This window comes from Microtus pennsylvanicus, chromosome 10 (assembly GCF_037038515.1).
Source record: "Microtus pennsylvanicus isolate mMicPen1 chromosome 10, mMicPen1.hap1, whole genome shotgun sequence".
Taxonomy (NCBI): Eukaryota; Metazoa; Chordata; class Mammalia; order Rodentia; family Cricetidae; genus Microtus; species Microtus pennsylvanicus.
Window position 1 is genome coordinate 53,712,182 of NC_134588.1, and position 27,440 is coordinate 53,739,621.

The 27,440-nt window shown below is 35.9% G+C and overlaps 1 protein-coding gene across 4 annotated transcripts in view; it reads right to left on the minus strand.

The window, feature by feature from the left end:
* Positions 1-27,440, minus strand: part of Rabgap1l (RAB GTPase activating protein 1 like) — a 599,727-nt gene that overhangs the window by 547,005 nt on the left and 25,282 nt on the right. For 2 of the 4 annotated variants that reach the window (XM_075988370.1, XM_075988372.1), the window contains exons 2-6: positions 8,662-8,709; positions 8,530-8,577; positions 6,998-7,190; positions 5,415-5,625; positions 2,822-2,996 (exon numbers count right to left, since the gene is read on the minus strand). In XM_075988370.1, the coding sequence (XP_075844485.1) occupies positions 2,822-2,996; positions 5,415-5,625; positions 6,998-7,190; positions 8,530-8,577; positions 8,662-8,667 (633 nt within the window). In that variant the 5' untranslated portion in view covers positions 8,668-8,709. Of the gene's footprint in view, positions 1-2,821; positions 2,997-5,414; positions 5,626-6,997; positions 7,191-8,529; positions 8,710-27,440 lie in introns of all 4 variants that reach the window. The other 2 variants (XM_075988369.1, XM_075988371.1) reach the window with 1 other exon arrangement.

The window sequence follows — 27,440 nt, forward strand, 5'->3', positions numbered from 1 at the left end:
ATCAACTTAAAGTGTAATTACATTATATTCTTTTTATTTTTTTGTATAAAGCAAGAAAGATGTTGACAGATTGTGTAAAGAGTTGAGTAAACCACAAGTATAACTGAAATGCAAGCTATACATCTAATAAATCTACTTTCAAAACACAATGAGAAACAAAACTTACATTTATGTTTTACCTTTTTTAATTTTATCTTTTGTTACATTATTTCTCCCCCCCCCCCCCCGTGTGTGTGTGTTGCACATGTGAGTAGAAGGCAGAGGATAGGTCCATCTTATAGGTGCGAGAGATCAAACTGAAGTAGTCAGCCTTAGCAGCAAGCATGCTTTTCCACTGAGCCATCTCTTTGGCCCCTACTTTTTACAATATTTAAACAAGAAAACTGTTGCTGAAAATATATAGTGCTTCTGAGATAAAGACTTTTAAGCCCAGCTCTTTTATCCATTCTCTTTGTCTTGGATCAAGCAAAAGGTAACCACACAAAATATCATCTAAACCAGAACATTTTTTGAATTAAATATAAAGGTATTAGTAATATGCCTGGACAAAAAGCATAAATTAAGGCTTTTCTAGGCAAATATAAAGTCAGTTGTCTAAAAAAAATCCTACACATACAATCCATGGTATGTTATGAGCATCAATCAAGTAGATGCTCCCTACAATGTCTGGCATAAGCTCTCTATATACACTGGGTTACTCAACATCTAGAAATTTTCCCTCTCAATAAGGTTTAATAGCCAGAGTCCTGTCCTTCCTTTTTCAAACAATATATTTTTATCAGCAATGAATGAAAATAAAACACTTTCAAAAATGTGTTTTTTAAAAAACTAATACATGAAAATCACTTTCTTACAACCAGCAATACACTGTCTAGAAATATAATGGATAGCGGTATCTCCAAAATTATCATGAATTTCATACGTTTTCCCACTGACCACCCAACTATTAAAAGCTCTTAAACAAAGACATCTCCTACATTCATAAATAAATAGCTGTTATAATCCCCAAAGAGAGTTGCATACATACCATCAGTTACATAAATGCTTGCAATAAGGTTCCCTCTCAATTTCCTCCTATGGCATATTTCCATCTCTCAAGCAGCAAGTTCTTCAATTCTTCAGAGTTCGTCCCCTTGCTGTTCAGCAACAGTGATCCAGTAACCATACAGGTGTATTAAGTGACAGCTGTCAACATGAAAGGCCGGGACTCTACCAATCTGTTTCCCCAACTCTGCAGTGAAGTGTATAAGGATCACAAATGGTCCTCTCACAAAAACCCTTGTATTCTTTCAACATACTTACATTCGTGTCTAGATAAAATATTAGCACATTTGGACCAACTCACTCTTGTCAACCAGAGTTTTTCAGAAAGTAGTGAGTATATATTACAGACTTAAATTTTAGGAGGAAATAGATTAAGGCTTTACCTGAAAAAGCAAATTAACAACTTGAAGTTTCATTAAGTCATGAATTCTGGCAGAGAATTTCTATAGTTACAATATAAATTATATGTTTCCACATGTTTTAGTGTAAAGCCAAATAATTACTATGGCATAAGAAATAGCACACCAAACATATTTCGTATTAAACTCACAAAGAGCTATGTTTCTATGAATTCTTGTGTTGTAGTCATAAGTGTCTATAATTAAAATTATATGTACATGCTGCATAATAAATAAAGATTAAAATGGTGCTGCTTTTAGCTGTTTCTGTTGACAATTTAAATTTTAAAAAAATGAGCATACTTGAAGAATTGTTCACACAAACCTACTTTTCAAAACCTTTGAAATAGATTCAAGTACTAAACTAATACAATTTGTAGTGCAGGGACGAGTCGATAAACTCAGAAAAGAACACAATTGCAGATATTTGATTCTGAACTTTTATTCCAATGAAAAATAAATCACTAATTAATAATAATTGCTAAGAATATATTGACATCTTCAAAAGAGAAGTTCCCCTAACTCTATGAAAGCATCTGTATTTTTTTACTGGACCAACTCAAGAATGAATTCAAGGCTTAAAGTTATAAACAGGAATCACCAGTGAAATCAAAAGAGATCTAAGAAATAATGTCAGGCCAGGCGGTGGTGGCGCACGCCTTTAATCCCAGCACTCGGGAGGCAGAGGCAGGTGGATCTCTGTGAGTTCGAGGCCAGCCTGGTCTACAAGAGCTAGTTCCAGGACAGGAACCAAAAGCTACGGAGAAACCCTGTTTTTAAAATTCAAAAAAAAAGAAAAAAAAAGAAATAATGTCAGTATACTATGTAAGTGAAAGCATTACACAACTACCAAGCCCAGCAGAAAATCGGGCACTGAAGATGCATTTTTTAAAAGCCATTTGGACAAATGAACCTGAGCAAAATAAGAAGAGTCACAAAAATACTACTCATCCTTTCTGAGCATAAATAAGCAAATATTACAATGGTAGGGTAGAAGGACAATTTCCCAAGTGGCATTTTCTACTATGCATGCTCTACCTACAATATCATGTTCATACACAAAGCACAACATTTACAGAGCCTGTCCTAATACAGAGTCTGTCCTGGAACTCGCTCTTGTAGACCACGCTGGTCTTGTCTTGAACTCACAGACATCCACCTGCCTCCCTGGTGCTGGTATTAAGGTGTGTGCCACTAATGCCCAGCCAGACTTAGCTTTCTATAGTCGGTGCCATGCCAATGCAAATATTAACATGGTTGCTACAGACTCCAAGTTTATATAATGTCTAGTTTATATATGTCTTTCTATGACAGGGAAATCAAGAGTTCAAAAAATCCTAATTTAACTCAAGAAAATTGCTACACTATATCATACTTACTGCCTCTTTAATTTCACAGGAGAAAACATGTATCTGAAAGTCCTCTGAACCATGAGAACTCTCTGTAAATGCAAAGCAGTTGCTCTCCATTGTCCCATCATGCCCACGTGCACAGAATAGCACCTTATAAATTGGGAAAGATGCTATCTCCACATTTCTTGACTGGTCTATGATTCTGAAACAACAAAAAATGAGATAAGGATATCAACTATCAAAAAACAAGCCATACCAATATGACATATTTATCTTAAAATCACAAAATGGTTATTAATACAAATAAATGAATTGTCTTCATGTTACTCAAAATTTTTTTGAAATATTTTTTATTTATTTATTATGTATACAACATTCTGTCTGTGTGTATGTCTGCAGGCCAGAAGAGGGCACCAGACCTCATTACAGGTGGTTGTGAGCCTCCATGTGGTTGCCAGGAAATGAACTCAGGACCTTTGGAAGAGCAGGCAATGTTCTTAACCACTGAGCCATCTCTCCAGCCCCCAAAATTTTATATATACAAACACACATACAAAATCATTTCATTTTAACAATTTCTTCATTCTTGTTTCCTATGAGCCAACTCACATACTCACCAAAGTCAATTATATATATATATATATACATATATATATATAAACTATAACTATATTGTCATGTCTATTTCGTACCATATATATATCACTCATTCCAAGTTTTTATGTTATTCTGTTAAAAGCAATGCCAGTAAACGGGGAAAAAGACATCGAAGTAGGAGAATTGTTGGGGAAAAAAAGGTTTCAGCAGAAGAAAGGAGGGGCTAGACAAGGATAATAGACGATGTGTGAAAATACCCAAAACTCAGCATATATATGCATCATATTGTCAAAGAATTTGGGGGTTTTTTTGGTTTTTATTTGTATTTGTTGTTTGTTTGTTTGTTTTCAAGATAAAGTCTTTCTATTACAAAGCTATGGCTGTCCTAAAACTCATTGTATAGACCAGACTAACCTTAAACTCAGATACACCTGCCTCTACCTAGGATGTTCACCATGAGCACACCCATTAAAGAACTTTTTTAAAGAAGCATTTTTCAGATCACTAGAAATAAAGGTATGTAAAGGGGCAGTGAAAGAGAAAGACTAGCACAGAACATTCCTAGAAAGTCCATTTCTTTTTTTTAATAATTTTTAATGATTTATCTAACTTTATTTTTATATGCATTGGTGTGAAGGTGTCAGATCTCGTGGAACTGCATTTTCACACAGTTGTGAGCTGCCATGTGGTTGCTGGGAATTGAACCCAGGTCCTTTGGAAGAGCAGTCAGTGCTCTTAACCGCTGAGGCATCTCTCCAGCCCCAGTCCATTTCTTTTGTATTCCTTTCCTTTTCTCTGTATGTGCTTGTGTGTGTTTGTCACAGGGTTTGTATTTGTAGATGTTTGTGTGTGCAGGTGTACAATACTTGAAGAGGTCAAAAGTCGGCCTCAGTTATCAATCCATAAGAGCTATTCCATCTTATTTTCTTTGTTGTTGTTGTTTAGATCTTTCCCAGCTAGAGTGGCAGTCAACAAGTCCCATCAATCCTGTCCCTCAACATTGGGGTTACAAGCATGAAGCCACACCAGAATTTTTTTTCTTTTAACTTTAATGGTAATACCTCAAACTCAGGTCCTCTGTCTTGTACAGTAAGCGTTCTTGCTCACTTTGTTTGCTGAAACAGAATATCTCACTGGGACCTGTGGCTAAACAACAGCAACCCAAAGATCTGCCTGCCACTGCCTCTCATTTTGAAGGCTTGGGAGACAAAGGAAAGTGACTGCTCTACAAGTAAGAGGACCTGAGTTAGACATTTAGGACCTTAGGAAAGAAGAGACTCTGAGTGCTGCATGCCCTGTGCTTGCAATGCCAGTGCAAGAAAGGTCAACAGGTAGCTCCAGAAGCTCCCACAGACTAGCCAGCAAGCCAGTCTAGCAAACTTGGCAAATTCCAGGCCAGCAAGACACTCTTGACTCAAAAAAATTTAATTTAAATTTTTAGAAGGTAAATAGCACCTACAGAATACCACCAGTAGCTGTCCTCTGCCTCCACAGACACCTACATGTCCCCACACGTATTTCACACAAAGAATATATTAACACAATGTTTTCCTAAGACACTAAAGGCATTTTTATCAAAATTTGTAAATTTGGGGGCTGGGGCGATGATTCAGTAGTCAAGAACACTGGCTGCTCTTCCAGAGAAACTGAGTTCATTTCCCAGCATCGACATGGTAGCTCACAACTGTCTGTAACTCCAGTTCCAGGGGATCTGACACCCTCGCACACAGACAAACATGCAGACAAGACACCAATGCACATAAAATAAAAGTAAACAAATCTTTTTTAAAAATTTTAAATTTACAATGCTATTAGTAGATACTTAGTACTTAATTTACTAGATTAATAATTTGAAAATACCCTCTGCAAGCAAGAACAAGTTCTAAGCCTAAATGTAATTTCTGATTTGCATTGTAAGTCTAGAGAGTGTATGTGAACTCACATTTCAGTCCCACATTTGATTTATAACATACTCACCAACACTCAGAATACTTAATTATACACTAAGAAAAAGAAAATTTACCTCACAGAACCTTCTGGAACGTTGGGCACATACAGTGTAACAGCAAAGGGGCACTGACTGGAAGCTCTCATGGTTGCCATTGCCCGTAAAGCCTCTTCTTCGCTACGTGGGGAAGAAACTTTCATAAATCCTAAGTAGGTCAATTTGTTAAATAGGACACTGTCTTCTTCAGGAAGTCCACTTGGAGAAGACGGTCCGGGTTTGGAAATTTCTGGGAAAAAAAATGAAAACAATCAAGTCACTAGTACGCATTCCAAAAACAAGTCATTTCTTTGTTTCCCTACCACTGGCTCACTCGCCTGTGTAAACTATTTAGTTTTCTAATGAAGCTGCTTTTCTTTCTATTGATTTTCATGATCGCTTCACCCAGTTTTCCTCTCTATATAATGACGGGTGCAGGGAGCAGAGTGAGTACATTTGTAATTCTACACACATTTTTAAAGAACTCATTATTGTTAGATAATATCTATCTGCATGTTAAAAAGATAATTCATTTTTAAAAACTATAAATCATTTAAGCCATTGTTTATTTGAACTATAAATATCAATATTTAATTATTTTAGTATTAGTATTATATGTACATATGTTGTTATGCATCTCTGTCAAATTAGACATATGAAACAATAAACAAGGTCCTGTAGTAAAAACATTATACATAGGGAAGCTTACTGATATTTCTGCAACTGAATTTCTAAAAATGAAGAGAAAATTTTCTCTGTGTAACAAAATATTCATAACTATAGATTCTAAGCACAAAACAATATAGATAAATGGACCTAAAAATATAGACAATAAAATTAGTAAGCAAGACTTAAATTATTAAAAATATGAATAAGGACTTTAATTTTTTTAACAAAGTGAGTAGAAAAATGAAAGGATAACTAAAATATTCTAAATCTGAGTAAAATGGGATCTAAACATGAATCATTCTCTGGAAGGTTATTAAGCAGGAGATTTTTTTCTATAAAAGAAAAACTGTTGCAGTAAATTTCTTCAACTGAAAAAAAAAAAACGACCTGAGAAGGAACTGAAAGCACCCAGGAAAGACTCTGCTCAAGAAGGAGACAGTATGCAAATGACTAACACTTTGTTAAGTAAATTCCAGGAATATAGGAGAATTAATGTGAAGAAGAAAGAGGCTTAACTAGCAAGAGTTTAAATGTATAAGTGTCTATATTGAAGAATCTCAATGATTAGTCCAGCAGTGGTGGCTCAGGCCTTTAATCCCAGCACTTGGCAGGCAGATCTCTGTGAGTTCAACGCCAGCCTGGTCTACAGAGCAAGTTCCAGGACAGCTGGGGCTACACAGAGAAATGCTGTTTCAAACACACACACACACCAAAAAAAAAAAAAAAAAAAGTCTTTCTTTGCCAACATTCACTGACATTTGTGGTGTGGGTGCATAGGCTTGTGGCATGTGCTTATGTTGACACAGGCACATATACATACACACACAAATCTTTTTATCAATATAAAGGCAATGTTAAACTAACATTTTTCTAGTTTTTGTCTTTTTTTATTTGTTTACTTGTTTTTTTTTATCCCATTTCCTCATATCATCTTTAAGTATCTGGTTCATTACCTGTATTGGATGGATCCAAAACTAACTGAAGAGATGGCTTATTTGTTTGACTGGCTGGAACATCTCCAAAGGAGTAGTCTGAAATCTCACTGGAACCCTGACAATCAACAAGTAGGCTGCTTTGTCCTTTCTCAGAATCTCTCAAAATCTCTGCCATGGCTTTTTCCAACTGTTCATCACCATTGGAAGCTATCTATAGAACAAGACAATTCTTTTTCAATCCTCTTAATTATGAAGCTTAATTCATTAAAAATATTCATTTTGAGAAACTAAGATCTAAAAATTCAAATATATAGTCAATAAATACTGAGAATTTACTCAGTGATACCTAATTTCACATATCCATAAGACACTGAAATCCTGAATGATAAAATCAACTGAATGAAAAGGGGCTTATTAGTTCCACAAAAGAATTCTTCATAAAACACTGCAGGTACTTTCAAATTACATTTGATACAAGATCCTATTGATACAAGACCAGTGAGATGGCTCAGTGGGAAAAGCAATTTCTACCTACAATCCAGATTCCTTATGGTCAAAGGAGAGAACCAACTCACGAAAACTGTACTTGAACCTCCACACAATATACGGTATCACACACATGCCACATACACACACACACACACACACACACACACACACACACACATCAGAATTTAATTTTATGTGTTTTAAGAGGAAAATGAATGTTTAAATATAGTATATTGTAAATAACATTTAAACAATTATATTTCTTAGCATCATCCTATAAACATTTTTTAATTTCTTTATAAATTCTTCATTAGCTACCAGAGTGATGCTAATTTTCTTAAAGTTATATTTCTGACTCACTGATACATTCTGATACCACACTTAATATTAAGAACAGTCATCAATAAAGTAGCACTTGGTTAGTTCCAATCCTGCTTACAAAGAATAGTTACCAATTCCTATACACATATACCCAGGTTTGTTTGCTTTCTATTCTTTGACTTACAAAAGGCAACCCAAAATTTAAAAGAGAGAGAAAAGAAAAATATCCAAATGAAAATTCAACTGCCAAAAATATAAGATATGCACTTCTAAACTAATCAGTCGACTACTAAACCATCTGCCAGATTCTCACCACATGATTCAAAGCATAAAATACCTAACAGAAAATCTTTCAATTAAAACTCAGAAGAGAAACACAATCAAATAAAATTATATAAGATTTAACCAGTAAGTTTAATTTACATATTACTTTTTCTCTAATTTTCCTTGTATTTTTTCCTCCTAAAATTTCTGATTTTCTAGAAGGTAAATAACCAAAAAAGAATTTTAAAAAAAAAGTTAAAAATCAAACCAAATAATTAGCCCCTGGATAATAAAGCATTAAATATTTTTATTATTATCAAGATCATCTAAAAGAATCAATCAAACACTGATTTTTATTATTCAGGTCAGTACTTTAAGAAACACTTCAGTTTTCATCCTCACGTGTGCTCCAAATAGTTGAAAGAAAAAAACAAATTTAATGAAAAATGGTACCATATTAGAAAAAGGAAAAATACCTTCAGCCGTGGCTTTCCATCATCCTTTGTAGAAGTATCATCTGCATGCTGAGGAACCAAAACAAATTCTTCACTGTTCTCTGTGGCCACAGAATCAGATGACCCACTAACCTTCTGTAATGAAGCTCTGACCTCCATTTCACTTCTGCAAACGTCTCTTCCCACATCCACCTGGCAAAACTAAAGGGTACAAAAAAAAAAAGTAAAACTTGATTAAAAACAAAGTAGTTTAAAAAATGAACTAAGAAAACTTTATACGACAGTTCATATAAAAAGAATCCTGGCACAGACTGTCTACAAATTAGGGGGCTGTCTTCTTGGCCTAGGCCACATGGTGGAAATGCATTCTCCCAACTCTTAACTTTCAGACCAAAAAAATAGTGTTACCTGAAAAACACAAACTAGCCTTATCTCAACCAAAAATTTACCTCTGCTTAACTATTTTGCTAAGAAATACTGGAGGTTTTATTCATTTGTTTCAACAAACAGAGAAAGTAAGCAAGTGACTAGAAAAAATCTGAAAATTACACATACAACTGTTCATGCCTGTAATCTCAGATACCCAGGTCTGAGACAGCAAAAGCCTTTAAGCAGAGTTCAACACAGCAAGAAAGAAAAACATAGCAAAAACCATGTCTCATAAAATATATAGTTATTCAGTTACTTTATCAAATCCAAATGCTTTAAAAAATTATCTCCTAAAGGCCAAGTACTATTCTTTGAAATATTTGGGAGATCACTGAAACTGACAAATTAATAAAAATTCAACACCCTAAGATATGTCTTTCTTTTCCAGAGATACTAATATTTAATAACAATCAAAAAACTATTCATACAGGGTATTGATATACCAAGTTCAGTCTCAATAATTAAATACAATGAAACTCCATTCTCTTGATAGATCTACAGTTTCACAGAAACTCAAAATTTCTAGACATTCATACATTCGTTCACAAAACTAATTCTGACTGAGGATATGATAGCCTACATAACAGACATTGGACCTAATCTTTGGTTACACGCCTAAAGAAGGCTAGACAGGTAGTCACTGTCCCAAAGTTTAAATACTAGAGAAGGATAAAAGAGTAAGAAAAGGGGAGGGAAAGGGGAAAAAGAGTTGGGAAGAGGGGGAAGGGAGAAAGAAAACAAGAGGAAGAGGGAAGGAAAGAGAACAAGAGCGATCATTCCCAATCTAAAAGTTATAAAGAAAGTACAACAGCAAATGACAGAGGAAATAGCATAGAGTGTAAGAGTAACTTTAACTTTAAGTACGTTGGTAGAAAAGGAACTCTTAGACCAAAAAAAAAAAAAAAAAACCTTAAATTAAATGATGTACACTGTCAATACATGTCAATACGACGAGGGCAGGATAACAGGCTGACCTAATGAACACATAACCCTGCAATCCACGGATAGTCCATAAACAAACAAACAAACAAACAAAAAACCCAGAAATGGTCTTCCAAATACATCACTTTTCGCTGCTCCTATAAATGTGACTGCAACATTCCACTTTGACAGTAGGTGGCACTAAAACCACTAAGCTAGACACAAAAAGTGGGGAGGATCTAAGTTCAAATTGCACATTTAAAATTTACTTTTAAACTTTTTCAAAAAAAAAATCAAAATTCCAATGAATACCCACAAAAAAAGGATTATACTCCTCAGCCATCTGTCATGTATTGCTATTATATAAGATCCTTCATTTATTATGTTCTGTGTTTATGAAACTCCAGTATGGGTTTGTCTTCTCTTTTCCTCTTTTAAGTTGCACTTTGAATCCTTACTTGCCAAAGCATCACACAACCCAAGTATCAAATGTGTGGTCAATCGTTCTCCAAGCTACTGTTTGTTATATTTTTCTACCTGATCTCTAAATGTTGGAAGTTCTTTTCCCTTGCCAACTCACTGTAGCCACCATCTCACTAGGCTGAATGAAAAGCTCCATGTGTCTCTATGCTCACAGTCTCACAGATTTCTATCCCAACGCAAATATTTTCTCTCATTTCCTAACTTGGAATCCAAAACCATTCTTGTCATTTCCAAAGAAGTTTTATCAGTGTCTTTAAGTCAAATGTGACCAAAGAGAATTTTTCTTTTTCCTTTTTTTATCATGTGCATTGGTGTTTTGCCTGCATGTATGTTTGTGTGGGGGGTGTCAGGTCCTCTAGAACTGGAGCTACAGACAGTTGTGGGCTGCCATGTGACTGCTAGGAATTGAACTCAGGACCTCTGGAAGAGCAGCCAATGCTCTTAACCACTGAGTCATCTTTCCAGTCCACCAAACAGAATTTCCAGTCAACTTTCCATCACTGCTTCTCATCCATATTTCTCGTTTTAGTAACTAAGCCACTTTCTACCAACTTAATCAAAGAAAACTAGATGTCATCCTTACTACTTCACTCTTTGTCAGCAGGTTATGGTCAGTCCCTCTAAAACAAACCCCTCCTCTATCTACTTCCAGAAAAATACTTCCAACAGAAGAAACAGGATATGTGAGAGCATACATAAAAATTATATTCAACTTAAACTTGAGACTAAAATCATTTTTGCTATAATTCAAACAGAACCCAGCCTTACTAGGCGCACACTCTCTGATTAGAACACCTTAATCAAAGCAAATTCTTTCCCATGTTACAGACTTGACTCTCAGGACTACTACACCTTCTACTATTCACTTTCATTCATGTGTTTAACACATACTCCATGAGTCCCTACTATGCACCAGAAAATATACTCATTAATAAAAGAAAGAAGAAAGAAAGAAAGAAAGAAAGAAAGAAAGAAAGAAAGAAAGAAAGAAAGACAGAAGTGATCTCCCAACCTTGTGCCAGATGTCAGACCAGAAGCTACCCCCATGTGACCAAATGAAAGAGAAGAATCATAGCAAGAAAAAAACACTCTATTCCAAACAGAGAAAGAGAAGGAAGGGTGTCAAAATTCACAAAGGTAGCCACAGGACACCTCAAAAGTTCAGGAAAAACAGGCAGGTGCTCACAGAAAAGAAGCCAAAATGAGCACAGCTCCCTAGAAGGAAGATGGGAACAGGAAAATCCTCCAGAAAGTTCAACACCAGCATAAACAAGGGAAACACAAGAACCCACAAACTCAACAGATGTTCCTCAGTGGCCCAAGTACACACAGCCTCCAACCCCCAGGAAGCTGCTTCACCACCTCATCTTCCCTTTCTTGTCCCCCACCCCACCCACTGGTATTTCCCCCTGTTTCTTTTTAATAGATTTTAAACAGTAGTTTTGCTTCCTTATAGCTTTAAAAATGTTTTATTTACATATTTTTCATTATTGGGCCATCCTTTTGCTTTTCTTTCCCCTGACCACCATGTTTATTTTTTCTCTCTACTACACGTTCAGTAATTGTTACTGTTGTTTTTCAAAAATAAACAGTAAACTTCTTTTCATTTTTATTCTTCTTCTTACACTTATCTAATTCTTTTCTAAACGTTATTATTTAATTTTTCATTTTCAGCTTTTATAAACTCTTGTTCTTTTCTCTTTCACTCTAAAACATCCTTCTCCAACCCTTGTTTAACTTTGATTTTCTATTTTTTTCTTTCCCTTCCTTTCTTCATCTTATTCATTTCCTTCTTACACAATCTTAAATAATCTTTAACATCAGAAAACATTTTTTTACTAGTTGACTTTAATTGTAAACTTGACACAGCCTAGAATTGTAGCACAATTAATAAAAACCCAAAGACAGAAATTGGGGTTCAACCTGAAGGTCAGAAAACTAAAACAGCCAGCCACTGGCTCTTACCTCTACCTCAGTCCAAAATGGCCATCCTGGCTCCAGGAAATGCAGGACTAGACTGTGTGTGAGAGCTATCTCCTCCCATCTTACAGCCCTCTCTAGTGCTGGGATAAAGGCCTTATACCACTACCACCAGGTTTGTATGGCAAACTAGTGTAGGTACTGGGATTAAAGGGGTATGTCACCACTATCTGGTCTGTAAGACATCACAGTGAGGCTGTTTTACTCTCTTCAGGCAAGCTTTATTTATTAAAATACAAATGAAATATCACTACATAGAATCATCTGAGAACCCTTGACTGAGAAGTTAAATAGATTATACTGGTCTGAAGGCATGTCTATGAAGGACTGTCTTCATTGTTACTTGATGTAGGAGAGTCCAGCCCACTGTGGGCTGTACTGTACCTACTAAGATGATCCTGGGCTGATAAGAAAACCATGAACCTATGTATAAGTAAGCCGGCAAGTAGATTTTTTTTTCCCCACGGATTCCGTTTCTATTTCTTACTTGAGTTCCAGCCCTGACTTTCCCTCAATGATGGGCTATGACCCACAAATATATGCCAAATAAACTCTTTCCTCCCCTATGCTTCTTTTTGTCAGAATGTTTTTAATCACAGCAACGGGGGCGGAGGGGACTAGAATACTATTCTACATTAGTATTCCCTTGGGCTGTGGTCACTAATGATGTATAAGTGGCTTTAATGGACATTAAGTGTATTTCTGTATCTTGCATAGTTTGACACTATTGCTATTATAATTGTTTCCTTTTCCCTAAGTGGTAACAAAGAAGAAGGTCTCAAGTGCAATAAAGTCAGAAGAGATACTGAAGCCTACACATAGGCAAATCACACAACTGACACACATACACAAAAAAAAAAACTCTAAAAGAATTGAGCTACTGGATTCAAAGATACTAAAAATGGGTAAAAGACTAAGTGAAAGGTCAGAAATTTAATAGTAAAAATGATCAGTGACCTCAAAGAAGATATAAGCAAGCTGATGACTATAATTCAGGCACTGGAAAATAAGCAACATGAGGGGAGGGGCGGGGGAACTGAACCAAATGGATTAAAATACAAACAATGTAGGTCAAAGAATAAGAAACAGTAAACGACACGGGGAAAAAAATCTGCCATGAAATTGAGATTTAAAAACATACATGTAGGAGCTGGAGAGATGGCTCAGCGGTTAAGAGCATTGCCTGCTCTTCCAGAGGTCCTGAGTTCAATCCCCAGCAACCACATGGTGGCTCACAACCTTCTATAATGAAGTCTGGTGCCCTCTTCAGGCATGCACACAGATAGAGCATAGTATACATAATTAATAAATAAATAAATAAATTTTTAAGAGCATACATGTAAAGAAATGTTAAAAGTGGAGAACTCAAGAAATCAAATAAAAAGCAGAGTGGAGGCTAGCAAGATGATTCAGCAGGAAAAGGCAACTGCTGCAGAGCCTGACAACCAGAGTTTGATCCAAAACACACATAGTGGAACAGGAGGCCCAATTACTGCATATTGTCCTCTGACTTCTACATGGACAGAGGTCAAGGAAATAATAAGAAAGAAGGTAAAAATAATAATAGTAGTAGTAGAAGACGAAGACAACAACAATGACAACAGCAGAAAGTAGGACCAATGAAGTCAACCAGGCAAAAGAAAGAATAGCACCAGGAATGGAAAACAGGGTTAAGGAAATCCTACATAATCATCAATAAAGAAAAAATAAGAGCTACAACACCATTAAAGTGATCATAGAGAATTAATATTATCTTTTAAAAGTTTGGTAGAGACCTGGTATCATGGCATTATACTAAAACTAGATTACAAAAAAACTATAGACCAATATATCTAGATTTTTAAAAAATTCTCAATACTAGAAAGCAATACCTAACAATGCACACAAATTGTACACGAGGTATACAAGATTGGTTCACCATTCAAAACCCATCTATGAGAGCCAGAAAAGTAGTTCTGCGGATAAACTGTTGACACATAAGCATTAGAAATGGAGTCTGGACCCTAATCCACTAAAGTTAGGGACTGAAGTATGCATCTATAATTGGGGTACTGGAGGTTCAGAGACAAGTAGATCCCTGCACTTCAATGGCCAGCCAGACTAGCAAAATCAATAAGCTCAGGGTTCATCTAGAGAGTCTATGTCAAAAAAATAAGGTGGAAAGTGGCTAGGGAAAACCTCCAGCATCAACCTCTAGCTTCCACATGCATGTGCACCAAAGTGTACACACCCATACATACCAACACTCACACCATATACACATACATCCACAAAAATACTACCTAAGTAATCAAATGTATCAAAAGACTAAAGAAAATCATGGCTAGATCAGCTAATAAAATATAATTGACAAAATTCAACACTCATTTATGAATAAAATTCTCACGGAAACATTTACTGAACTTTCTCCATTTGAAAAAGAAAATCAAAAAAAAAAGCCTACAACTAGCAAAAACTTAAGACATACTGGGACAATACAAAGTTGCCCTCTCTGACATTCTGACTTAACACCCTAAAAAATGAAAGACAGACTTGAAATGAATAAAGTAAACTGTCTTTACTCACATATCACCTGAATTCCAAAGCAAAAATCCTCAAAGAACCTACCATGAATGAATGAATTAACAAATAAATAAACAAACCTAGAACTAATGAGCAAATATAGAAAGGCTGCAAAATTCAAGGTTCACATACAAAAGCAAATGTCTTCCTCCACACAACAATTAGAATATAAAATTCATAAGACAACACTGTGGTTGGGGAAATGACACAGCCAGTAAAATGCTTAACCCACAAGCATCTGGATCTAAATGTGATCTCCACAACCCAGAAAAAAAGGGCCAGACACCATGCCATGCATCTGTACTTCCAACACTGGAGGCAGAGAGGGGTATCTCTGGAGCTCACAGGGCCAGCCAGTCTAAACAAACCAATGAGTTCCAGGTTCAATAAGAACCTGTCTCAATTAGAAAATTAGGTGGAAGCTAAGAATACTGGCACATGCCTTTAATTCCAACACTCAGGAGGCAGAGACAGGCAGATCTCTGACTTCAAGTCCAGTCTGATCTACAGAGTTCCAAAACAGTCAGTGCTACACAGAGAAACACTGTCTCAAAAACGCCAAATATTAAAAAAAAAATGTTTAATTAGGTAGAAAGTGATTGAGAAAGACACACAATACTGACCTCAGGCTTCCCAAATACACAAACACCAATACACACACAAGAGAGAGAGCGAAAGAAAGAAAGAGTGCACAATACTGCTTTCTAAAAATAACACAGGTATAATCAAAAAAATGTACAGGATCTATATTGGAAACTTAAAAATCACTGAGGAAAAAATTTTAACTATTACATTATTCATGTATGGTGTATACTTATGTGTGTGTATCTGTATGCATGCGTGCCACCATGCACATGTAGAAATCAGAGAACAACTTGTAGAAGTTGATTCTCCTCACCATATGGGTCCTGAGATCAAACGCAGGTTGTCAGGCTTGGTGGTAAGCACCTTTACTTGCTAAGTCATCTCACAGGCATGGAAAGAAATTTTCAAATTATAACTAAATAAATAAATAATTTGCTGATACTCACTGAGTACTTAATTATAAGAGGGACCACTGAACTATCTTCAGTAGGGCACGGACTTGCCTACTTTTACTTTTTTCATGAACACACCCTTAGCACGATGCCTGAAAGCAGCCTGGGCTCAATAAATATTTCTTAATGAATAAATTAATTGTTTTGGATATACAAGGATAAATCCAGCATCAGATAGAAAGTTGGATTAAATTATTTCTAAAGTAAATTACTCTTAACATTCTTATTCTATGTAATATCCAGTTAGTTGCTGACATACATTCCAATACACCATCTCAAATATAATTTACTGTCTACTATTACACAGCAGTTTGTTAAACCAAAATAATATGTAAAATAATAAAATGTATTTATGGCAATCTATTTTTGATCAATACCAGTTGGGAAGTTATTAAAGGTCTTTTAAATAATATGGAGTTCATGGTTTTGTAAACTCAAGATGAATACATCCCACTTCAACATGCATATCCAAGAAAGCAGCACATTAAAAACAAACCTGTTTTAAAAGGAATTTCCTAATACTAAATCAGAATATAAAATCTATCAAAGAGTTTTCATGTCTCTTTAGGATATGTTTTTAAAAATAAAAGGTATTATAATCTAGACATAAACATTTTCATTTTCTAGAAATCTTAAAGGTACACAAAACTAAAGTGCTGTAAGAAGTCTGGTGTATGGGTATATGAGTGACTATATACATGAATGTGTGAGTGTATTTCCCTCCCATCCTCCACTATTGTAATCTTAAGGGAACTCAATGAATATTTTGTCTACACTGACTCATGTATAGACACACCTACACAACCCCACACACCAATAGCAACTCTACCAACTCTGCTTGGTCAAACAGCTTTCAAATTTTACTTTAATTCAACACTCTTTTTGCTCAGTGAGCAATGATGATTCCCAAATTCATACCACACATGAATACTTAGAGCTAAAATTTTCAGATACATACTAGAAACTGTATAACAACATTCAACAAAGTGTATTTTCTTCACAAAATAACAGTGCCAAAAGTATGAAATTGTAGTGCACACAATCTAATCTCCTTCTGTGCCAAATGTGGTTAGCCCTCTTATGTCGTTAAATTGTGCAGTTTTCTGCACCTATTCATTTCCAATTGTCTCTTAAACAAAAATAGAAACATAAAAATTTAAGTGTGAGTCTATACCATATACACTGGGAGAACTATTAGGCATAAAAACTACAGAATATCCTTTACAATTGTAGAAAAGGAGATAATCTTCTTTTATAAGTAAGTGGACATGAATAATATGGGACATTTACCAACCAAAGTCCTTCTGTGTTTTGAAGACTGATCCAGTCCAGAAAAAAACTACCATGACCCATTTATTAAATAATACATACACTGCTTTAGAAGTTCCCAGGCAAGAGTTATACCAACTTGCATGCAAGTATATCTCTGACCCTGACAGGGTATCAAAAGAACTTTATTAATTTTACTCTAATGGATATCTATTTTTATTTGTCCAGTAATAACAAAACCTTTCTGAGGATAAGCCTTCACTCAAATCAAACCACATATTTTTTTATAAAAATACACTGTAATATCAGGACTCAGAAGGCAGGAGTCCAAGGTCAGCCAAGATTACATGAGCCCCTGTCTCAAAAATTAAAAAATATAACAATGGATGAAGAGGTACTCAGTTATTAAGTGATTGACTTATAAGCATGAAGACCTGAATCTATTCTACAAAAACCTGTAAAAATGCCAAGCATGATGGTTTACACTAACAATCCAGTGCTAGGGAGACAGAGAAAGGCAGATTCCTGAAACTCACTGGCCAGCCAGAAATCAAAGTAGATGAGCAGTGTTTCTAAGGATGATATGCAAGGTACCACTCATACACACACATACACAGAAAGAGAGAAAGAGAGAGAGCTCTTTCTGGCTCTCCTATTTTACCAAGAACAAATGTCAAATATCCTGTAAGTATTTTATATTCTTGGTATTGTACAAAGCCAACCTTCCTCATCACTGCCCCACACCACATGGCTTTACTTCTAAAGCCCATCTTCTACAATTCTCCCCTTGTTTCCTCAATTCCAGCTGTAACAATTCCCTTCCTCAGACTAAAACACAGCTGACAGACTTGCTCTGTACCATCACAATTCTTCTCTCTGATATCTGTTTGGCCACCATTCTTAGCCCTCCATTAATTTCTCTGCTCAAACACTGTCTTCTAGAGAGATCTGCTCTGATCAGTTCATCTAACATGGTTTCCCACAAGCATCACCAGTCCTCCCTTTACCTTGCTCTACTTACTCTTCTTTTTCAGCATACTTTCTTCTAATATTTAACCTAACTTATTTCTACATTGAGTTCACTGCTTATGACCTTTTTCTCTCATAGTATACTACATTGTTAAAGGAAGTTTGATGATTATTTTGTCAACTTAGTAAGACTAAGAGCTAAGATTCTCAGAGCACACCTCTAAGTACATCTGTGATAATATTTCTAGAGATCATAAAGGTTCCATTAATTGACTCATATTATGATAGCATTATTGGAAGATGGTAAAATATAGGTAATATGGCCTAGCTGGAAGAAGCAGGTCACTTGGGAATACATTCCTGGCCTCTTCATGTATCCCCCTCGCAAGAACTCTTGTCAACCAAGATGTTCCCCTCCACATATTCACACTGCCTTGATGTTTTGTCCCAGTGCATGGTACTAAACAATGATCCAAACTAAAAAAAAAACCTCAACTTCATTAAGTTGTTTTCTCAGGCACTTTCGTCACTGCAATAAAAAAGTACTGAATTAAAAAAAAAAAAAAGGTAGGGAGCTGGAGAGACGGCTCAGAGGTTAAGAGCATGGACTGCTCTTCCGGAGGTCCTGCGTTCAATTCCCAGCAACCACATGGTGGCTCACAACCATCTGTAATGAGATGCCCTCTGCTGGCTTGCAGGCATACATGGAGGCTGAACATTGTGTACATAATAAATAAATCTTTAAAAATAAAAAAATAAAAAATTTAAAAAAAGGTAAATACATCAAAGATACTTACTCACTAATGTAACCCAACCATAGAGAATATTTGACACATAGCAGTCACTAAAGTATATGCTACAGGGCTGGAGAGATGGCTCAGTGGTTAAGAGCATTGCCTGCTCTTCCAAAGGTCCTGAGTTCAATTCCCAGCAACCGCATGGTGGCTCACAACCATCTGTAAAGAGGTCTGGCGCCCTCTTCTGGCCTTGAGGCATACACACAGACAGAATATTGTATACATAATAAATAAATATTAAAAAAAAGAAGTTCCTTTAAAAAAATAAAGTATATGCTACATAAATAAATGAATATATACCTAAGACTGAGTGAGTTCAGTTATTGAAAAATCTAATAGCCATCCAGAACCTTACAATTTCATCAGAGTTTTGGCATTTTATTTTATTTTTCTATCAGTAGTGATGAATTTTCCTCATATAATCTTCTGTACAATAGGAGGTATAAACATAAAGGAACAAAATTATTCCCATTTGATATCAGGGCACATGCACAATATTGAGCTTCATCCCTAGCCATTAATGAACAGCCTGTGCTCGTTCACCTTCTCCCTCCCAATCTCTATGAAAATATACCACTTATGAAAAAAAACAATAATGATAAATGAATAGCTGGTGCTTATATGGGATTATTTTTGAGATTGTATATAGCATTATTATAAAGGGATCCTTGTTTTTTAGCAATACAGACTAAAATAACTACAATAATAAAATTGCCTGATATTGTCTTCATATAACCTTGAGTAAAACAGAAGACAAACAAAGGATCAGTCAGCAGGTGATGGCAAGCACCTTAGCACCATCACCTGCTAAGGGTGGTTAAAGGTCATGGGAATATTTATATCACTCCCCTAACTTTTTGTGTGCTTCTAAACTTGTCAAGCAGGTTTTAAAAAGATAAAATGAAGGTAATAATAATAACAACAACAACAACAAAGATTAGTTTAACCACACACACAAGTACACACACCCATGAGGCCAGAGAGATGGCTGAGTAATTAAGAGCACTGGCTGCTTTTCCAGAGGAATGGATTTGACCCCCAACACCCACAAGGCAGCCCATTCTAGTCCATGATGAGCTGAGAGACTTGATGCCTGTTCTGACCTCCACAAGCATCAGGACACACGTGGTACATAGACATGCATGCAGACAAAACACTCATATACATCTATATAAGACTAAAATAAAAAATATATTCTCTTTAGCCTCTAGAACATTATATGGCATCTAAATAAAATAAACTGTGAAAGGACAAAAAATATCTTACAATTAAAGAATAGTTTCAGGGCTGGAGAGATGGCTCAGTGGTTAGGAGCACTGGCTGCTCTTCCAGTGGTCCTGAATTCAATTCCCAGTAACCACATTGTGGTTCACAACTGATGGAGGAAGGTCATTGGTTAAGTAATAAAGAAACTGCTTGGTCTCATAGGTTAGAACATAGGTGGGTGGAGTAAACAGAACAGAATGCTGGGAGGAAGAGGAAGTGAGCTCAGACTCGACAGCTCTGCTCTCTGGAGCAGAGGCCATGCTTCCCCTCTCTGGGGCATATGCCATGAAGCAAGCTGCCAGGTCAGACATGCTGAAACTTTCCCGTTAAGACTGATGCTACAAAGATTATTAGAGATGGGTTGATCGGGATATGAGAATTAGCTAGTAAGGGCTAGAGCTAATGGGCCAAGCAGTGTTTAAAAGAATACAGTGTCCGTGTAATTATTTCGGGGCATAAGCTAGCAGGCAGCCAGGGTGCTGGGGACGCAGCCGCTCCTATCACAACACACAACCATCTGTAATGAGATCTGGTGCCCTCTTCTGGTATGCAGACATACATGCAGACTGAGCACACATACCTAAAAAATACATAAATAAATAACTTAAAGAACAGTTTCTGAAATTATCAGAATAATGGGTAACTATTAAGAAACAAAGACTGACTGAGCCAGGCGGTGGTGGCACATACCTTTAATCCCAGCACTCAGAAGGCAGAGGCAGGCAAATCTCTGTGAGTTAGAGGTCAGCCTGGTCTACAAAGCGAGTTCTAGGACAGCCAAAGCTGTTAAACAGAGAAACCCTATCTCAAAACTCAAGAAACAAAAAAGAAAAAAGAAAAAAAGAAAGAGAGAGAGGGAGGAAGGGAGGGTGGGAGGGAGGATAGGCAGACAGACTGAAACAGGTACTTTCCTTCTAAGGCAAACAAAAGTAGTATGTGAAATGATGGCCTTCATGTAGCTATAATAAGACAAGAGGAGATATTTATCTAGATAAGCAAAGGCACAGTGAATAAAGCACCTGTGTAACAGCCATAACTGTCCTAGAACTAACTCTTGTAGACCAGGCTGGCCTTGAACTCATAGAGATCCACCTTCCTCAAAGGTCAAATTTCTATACAATTGAAACCTATATAGGAAATATACATCAGTGTATAAAATGTTTGTACTACTGTGAGCTGATAAGGAAAATGGTCATATTCATCCTATAAAAAATAGTTTATAATAAAATCTAATAAATCATATAAGAGATAGAGGATTATCAAGAAATATTTCACTGTTTCAAGTATCCTCACAAAACGGGGGGGGGGGGGGGGGCGGGGATTGTATAGCTGTCAGTAGTAGACACCTTCAGTGAAACAGTACTTACCAGACATGACAACAGCTTTGCGTGCATGACACACAGAGAGGCTGTGACAGCATATAAAAAGACCTGCACAAAATCATGTCAGCCAAATTCCCAGCATGGACAGATGGGGAAGGGGTTTAAGTCCTACCGCTCGGACTAATGTTAACAGGAGCTACTGTTAACTCAGGGCAACTGAAGGGAGCTAGAGCTGTTTGTTTTACAGGATTCAGTGACAGAGAGGCCACCCAAGCTCCACTCACACATACAGGCAGCATTAAGTGAACTTAATCTAAAAAGGAAAAGAGAGAGAGCACATAAGGTTGGAAAAGAAAAGTACTGGGCAGGATAGAAAAATTGGAAGGAAATATAAGGGGTGGATTTGATAAAAAAAAAAGTATTATATGTATTAAGAAATTCTCACACAATATAAATGTTAAGAAAAGAAATACTTAACTGAACAACTTTCATTCTTTATAGCAAAGTCACGCAAAATCATATTTTCCTAGCTTCACAAATTCCAAAATAAATTAAAAGTTAAACTTATATAGAAAGATACACTTAAGAATTTATTGAAACTGGGGTTGGAGAGATGGCTCAGCAGTTAAGAACACTAGCTGCTCCTCCTGAGGACCTGAGTTCAATTCCCAGTAATCACATGGTGGTGGCTCACAATCATCTATAATGAGATCTGGTGCCCTCATCTGGCCTGCAGGCATACATGTAGGCAGAACACTGAATAATAAATAAATAAATCTTTTAAAGAAACTTATCAAAATTTATTGAAGATTCTGCAATTAGAATACATGCTAAACACCAACAGCTAAGGTAAATAAATAATAACTAGATGATCTGCCACTGTAAAATGAAACTACAGCAAACTCCAAACTCCTAATGAGGAGTCAAAGGAAAACCAAAAATCAATTTTCTCAAGGTAAAAAAAAAATGAGAGCTAAGTTAAAATATATGTCTTTCTACAAACACATACTCTAGAAGCAGGTATTTGGCACATGACTTTAATCTCAGGACTTGAAAGATTAAGGCAGGAAGGTTACAAGTTTGAAGAAGCCAGCCTGGGCAACACACAAGACCTGGGAGAGGCAGGGAAGCTTCACTACCTAATGTTAGAGAGCGGTAAACAATTTTCTGAATCTACTAGAAACCAACCAGTTGTACCTTTACAAAGTTTACAAAGGTAAATTTTATGGTATGTGAATTATATTAGTAACTAGGATGAGGAAGATGGCTCAGCAATTAAGAGCTAAGTGGTTACAGTGGTTACAGAGGCTCACAACCATCTTTAACTCCAGTTCTTCTGACATTCATGAGCACGTGGAATAAATATGTACATTCAGGCAAAACATTTATACACTCAAAATAACTCTTTAAAAATTAAAAATAAATATTAGGAATTAACACATGACCAATCTTCCAAAAGATAAAGAGAAACATAGGTTAAATGGCTACTATTCACCAGAAATGCGGTGGTTAGCCAGAATATGCTATCAAATCTAAGTTTCAGTGTACACCTAGTTTCTTTTCTCAAAAAAAAATAATGAAAAACACAAAAGTACATATTTTGTCTCTGTGATAAACCATGACAGTTGAATATCTAAATGGACACACAAATCCTTTGCTAACATTCTTCATAAACACATCTCTACTAAATTAGAAAACTTTGTGAGAGCTGACTATATTTGAGATCTGATTTTTTTCATTGTTCATTTTGTTCTTGTTGTTGTTGCTTATTTTGTTTTTTTAATGTTGTACCCAGTACTGTTTAGTAAATTCTAAAAAAAGAATCCTCTTGAGGGAAAACTGTTCATCTTTTTACAAGCCTATGCTGGGAGTTGAACAATATGATCCCCACTGACAGCTTGCTCACAGCACACTATGAAAAAATAATTCATTTAATATGATTATTTCCAGTTATAACTATTTTCCCACAAAGTAACTTCTGTTGAGTATATAGATCATACTTTTTTAACCATTTCCTCTAAGGAAATATGGGTGGTACTGACAAATACCACATTCTCTAATTTATGGGTTCTAGATAGTTTACATATCTAGATACATAAAATCATATATGTACAAGGGCATGAAGGAAGTAAATCTGTATGGGGTGTAGCAGACAGTGGGAAGGGATTTTATGCTATAGGGGCAAGTCCACTTCAAGAAAGTAGACAGCTACCACTGTTCCATTATATGTGAAGGTCTAAAGATAACCTCCCATAAACCAGGACAGAAGGCAGCCTGAGGAATTAAAATAGCATTTTGTTATCCTAAAAACAAGCCAATGTTGCTTTTACATGGTTTTACAGAAATAAATAAAAGAACATAAAAAGTACACTGTACTATAAGTTTTATTTTTAAGTCTGTGAGATGTCTCAACTGTTAGAGATACTTCCTCACAGACCTAGACTCTTGAGTTTGATCCCTGGATCCCACAAGGTAGCAGGAGAGAATTCCTCAGAATTGTCTCTCGTTTCCATAACCTATATATCTCACTGTATACACATACTCATTAAATTTTATATTTTATTTCATATTAAAACATTTTAAATAAGTAAATGCTACCAGGTTGGTTTTAACTTTTCTGTTTGTGTGTGTGTGCATGTTTTCAGGAACTAGCAATTAAACCCAATTAAACTTGCCTCATGTGTGGTAGGTAAGTGCTCTTTTAGAAATGGGTTAAGATATAAAAGCTAGCTAGAAATATGCCTGAGCCATTGGCCAAACAGTGTTGTAATTAATATAGTTTATGTGTGATTATTCAGGTCTGGGCGACCAGGAAACGAAAGTGCAGTCTCTGTTTACAAATAGTAAGTGCTCTTTTACCTTTGTCTTTTTCTATTTTGTTGTTCAGATCTGGACTGACCTGGTTTATTTTGTTTTATTTTAAAAGGGGTCTTCCTAAGATGCCTGACTTAGTTACTTTTCTATTGCTGTGCTAAAACACAACCAAGACAACTTGCAAAAGAGTTTATTAGAGGCTTACAGTTTCAGAAGGTTAGAGTCCATAACCACGATGACAGGGAACATGGCTGCAGGCAGGGTGCATGGCACTAGAATAGTAGCTGAGAATTTTTGTTTGATCCACAAGCGTGAGGCAGAGAGAGCTAATGGTAATATGAACTTCTGAAATCTTACCTCTTGGCATAACTCTTCCAGCAGGCCACACCTCCTAATCCTTCCCAAACACTTCCACCAACTGGGAACCAAGCATTCAAATATATCAACCCATAAGGATCATTCTTACGTAAACTACCACACTGCCAAAATTAAGCTCAAATAAATTGTAATCCAGCTGGGTATGGTGACTACGCATTTAATACCATCACTCAAAGAGGCCAATGTGATGTACAAAGCAAATTCTAGGACAGCCAGGAATACAAAGAAGACCCTGTCTCAAATAAATAAATAAATAAATAAAGTAATCCTCTACCCTCAGTCTCTGGAGTAACAGCCATTACAGGTATATAACACCAGTCCTGGCATAAGCTTTCACATATATGGGAAAATTAAACTTGATTAGAGGATAAACATTCAATTCAGTTGACTGGCTGTCAAATATGAGAAAAACCTCAACAACTTGCTCATATTGCCACCCAAGAAGACACTGTTGACTTGGAATCTAGACACAACACCTATAATAATTACCATTTACAAAATACCTATGTATTTAAAATACTCTAGAAAACTCTATAAGGTAACTATTATCCTCATTTTATGGAAATGAAAACAGGAAGAGGAAAGTTAAGTAATGTGTCCAATGTCACATGTAAATAAATAGCTAAGATAAGAATCAAAGCCAATCTACCCAATTCCAGAAAACCTGATTTCCTCATGGAATCATGGTTCTCAAAAAAAAGCATAGAAATAACAGCTAATATTTATTGAGTGTTTATTTTGGCCTAAAACTTTACATTCTATTTTATGAAACTCTAATACAACCCAGAATTAATATTAATACATTTCTTTAATAAATAAATAAGAAAATGTTAAATGGCATCTCAAAAATTACATGGTTAGTAAGACAATCAATCTGACCAATGAAATAACCTGTGATACTTTATTTTCATAAGAGATATAGCCAGACTGAAGCAATAGAGAGGTTGTCCTTATTTTAAGCACTCTTCCTCCCTCTCTCTCTCTCTCTCTCTCTCTCTCTCTCTTTCTCTCTCTCTCTCACACACACACACACACACACACACACACACACACACACACACACAAACTACTACTACTACAATTTACTAAGTTGAAGTTCATTTTATTTTATAGTAGAGACTATATTATATACACTTCTTTTTCAGGAAATTCCTCATAGAATTACAAGATGAACTGCAGAATTTTACATGTCTACTTTTTACACAGAAAACACAGCAATCACCTTAAAGGGAATAAGAGTTTATTCCAGAGCCATTTTGAGTGATCAAGGCCAGGGAACACAGATTTAGGTTATCCCAAAATCAATGTTCCAATGTAGAAGCCATTTCATGAAGTTTTATAGTTTTACAAAACAAAGTAAGTCATAAAGTAAGGCAAATTCAAATTACACTGATGTGTACATCAGTGAGACAGTCACAGCAAGATGGGGAGCTTCTCTATAGGGCCCTTGATGCTGCCTGATGATATATTCTTAGCCTTTGGGTTGGGGGATGCTAGTGGTTTTAATAGATTTCAAAAGGGTTTTAGCTGTTTAGTCACAGGGTGTTCCAGCAAGCTCAAAATAGATTAGTGGACACACTGGCAAGGTGATCACAGCAAGATGTGGGGGAGCTTTTCTATAGGCTTCAGTCTCTCTGAAAACATTCCTAGCTTCTGGGCTGATAAACACTAGAAACCTACTAAGTCAATAGATTTCAAAATCTTTTTATCTATTAGTCACAGAACATTAGGTCCCAACATAGAGAAAGGTAAGGAATGATTCGAGGGGCTGAAGCTATCCCAAAATAAGGTAATTAGCCCTGGACTTGAAACATCCCAATACTCCACATCACTGCAGCTCTAATCAGTCTTTGTAGATACAACTTCTTTCCAAGAATTTTCATCAACATTTTTCAATTAACACATATTTCTTGTTTGCCATTTCAATGACTTTTTAAGATAGAGAAAAAGTAGTCTACATCCAGAAAACAAGCACCCTGCAATATCTTAAAACAGAAAATTACTAGATCTTCCTTGATCTTTGAGTGCAAATGTATCATCAGCCTTCTTGATTAACTCTGCTTTTCCATTAGTAAACACAGTCAACTACAGTTGTTGCTATTTATTATTCAAGTTACCATCTTACTATATGTCAGTTGCTAATCCAGGAACTTCCTATTTTATCACTGGACTATGTGCTAAATTAAGGGCAAGAGATAATGCTCATTAACAGAACACTGGCTTAACAAACATAAGGCCCCAGGTTCACTCCCCAGTACAACACAGACAGGAATGAAGACAAGCAGAGGAAGGAAGGACTAAAAGAAGGACTGACTCACCCAAGAACAACAAAACTCTAGGTCTATTACAAAGTGGTAATTATGTATCATGTTCTATTTTCTTTTTTTTTTAAGTGAAGCTTTTTTTGTTGAGATCAAGGAGAGGTGAGAGAGAAAGAGAGACAGAGAGACCTGCTTGACTCTTCAGAAGAAGAGCAGGAAGAGAGCCCATGTTCTATTTTAAAATATACAGAATTAGAAGATGTTAATAGCCTGAAGGTGATGATGAAGACAGAGCATACCTATATTGAGGTTAAAAGTAGGAATGATTTGGGAATGAGAAACTAGTCACTTCATCTTTCAAACATCTAATTAACCCTTAAACGACTACTTAAAAAAAAGTGCAAGATAAAGTAAAAATTTCTGTAAATTATATCTAATTACATC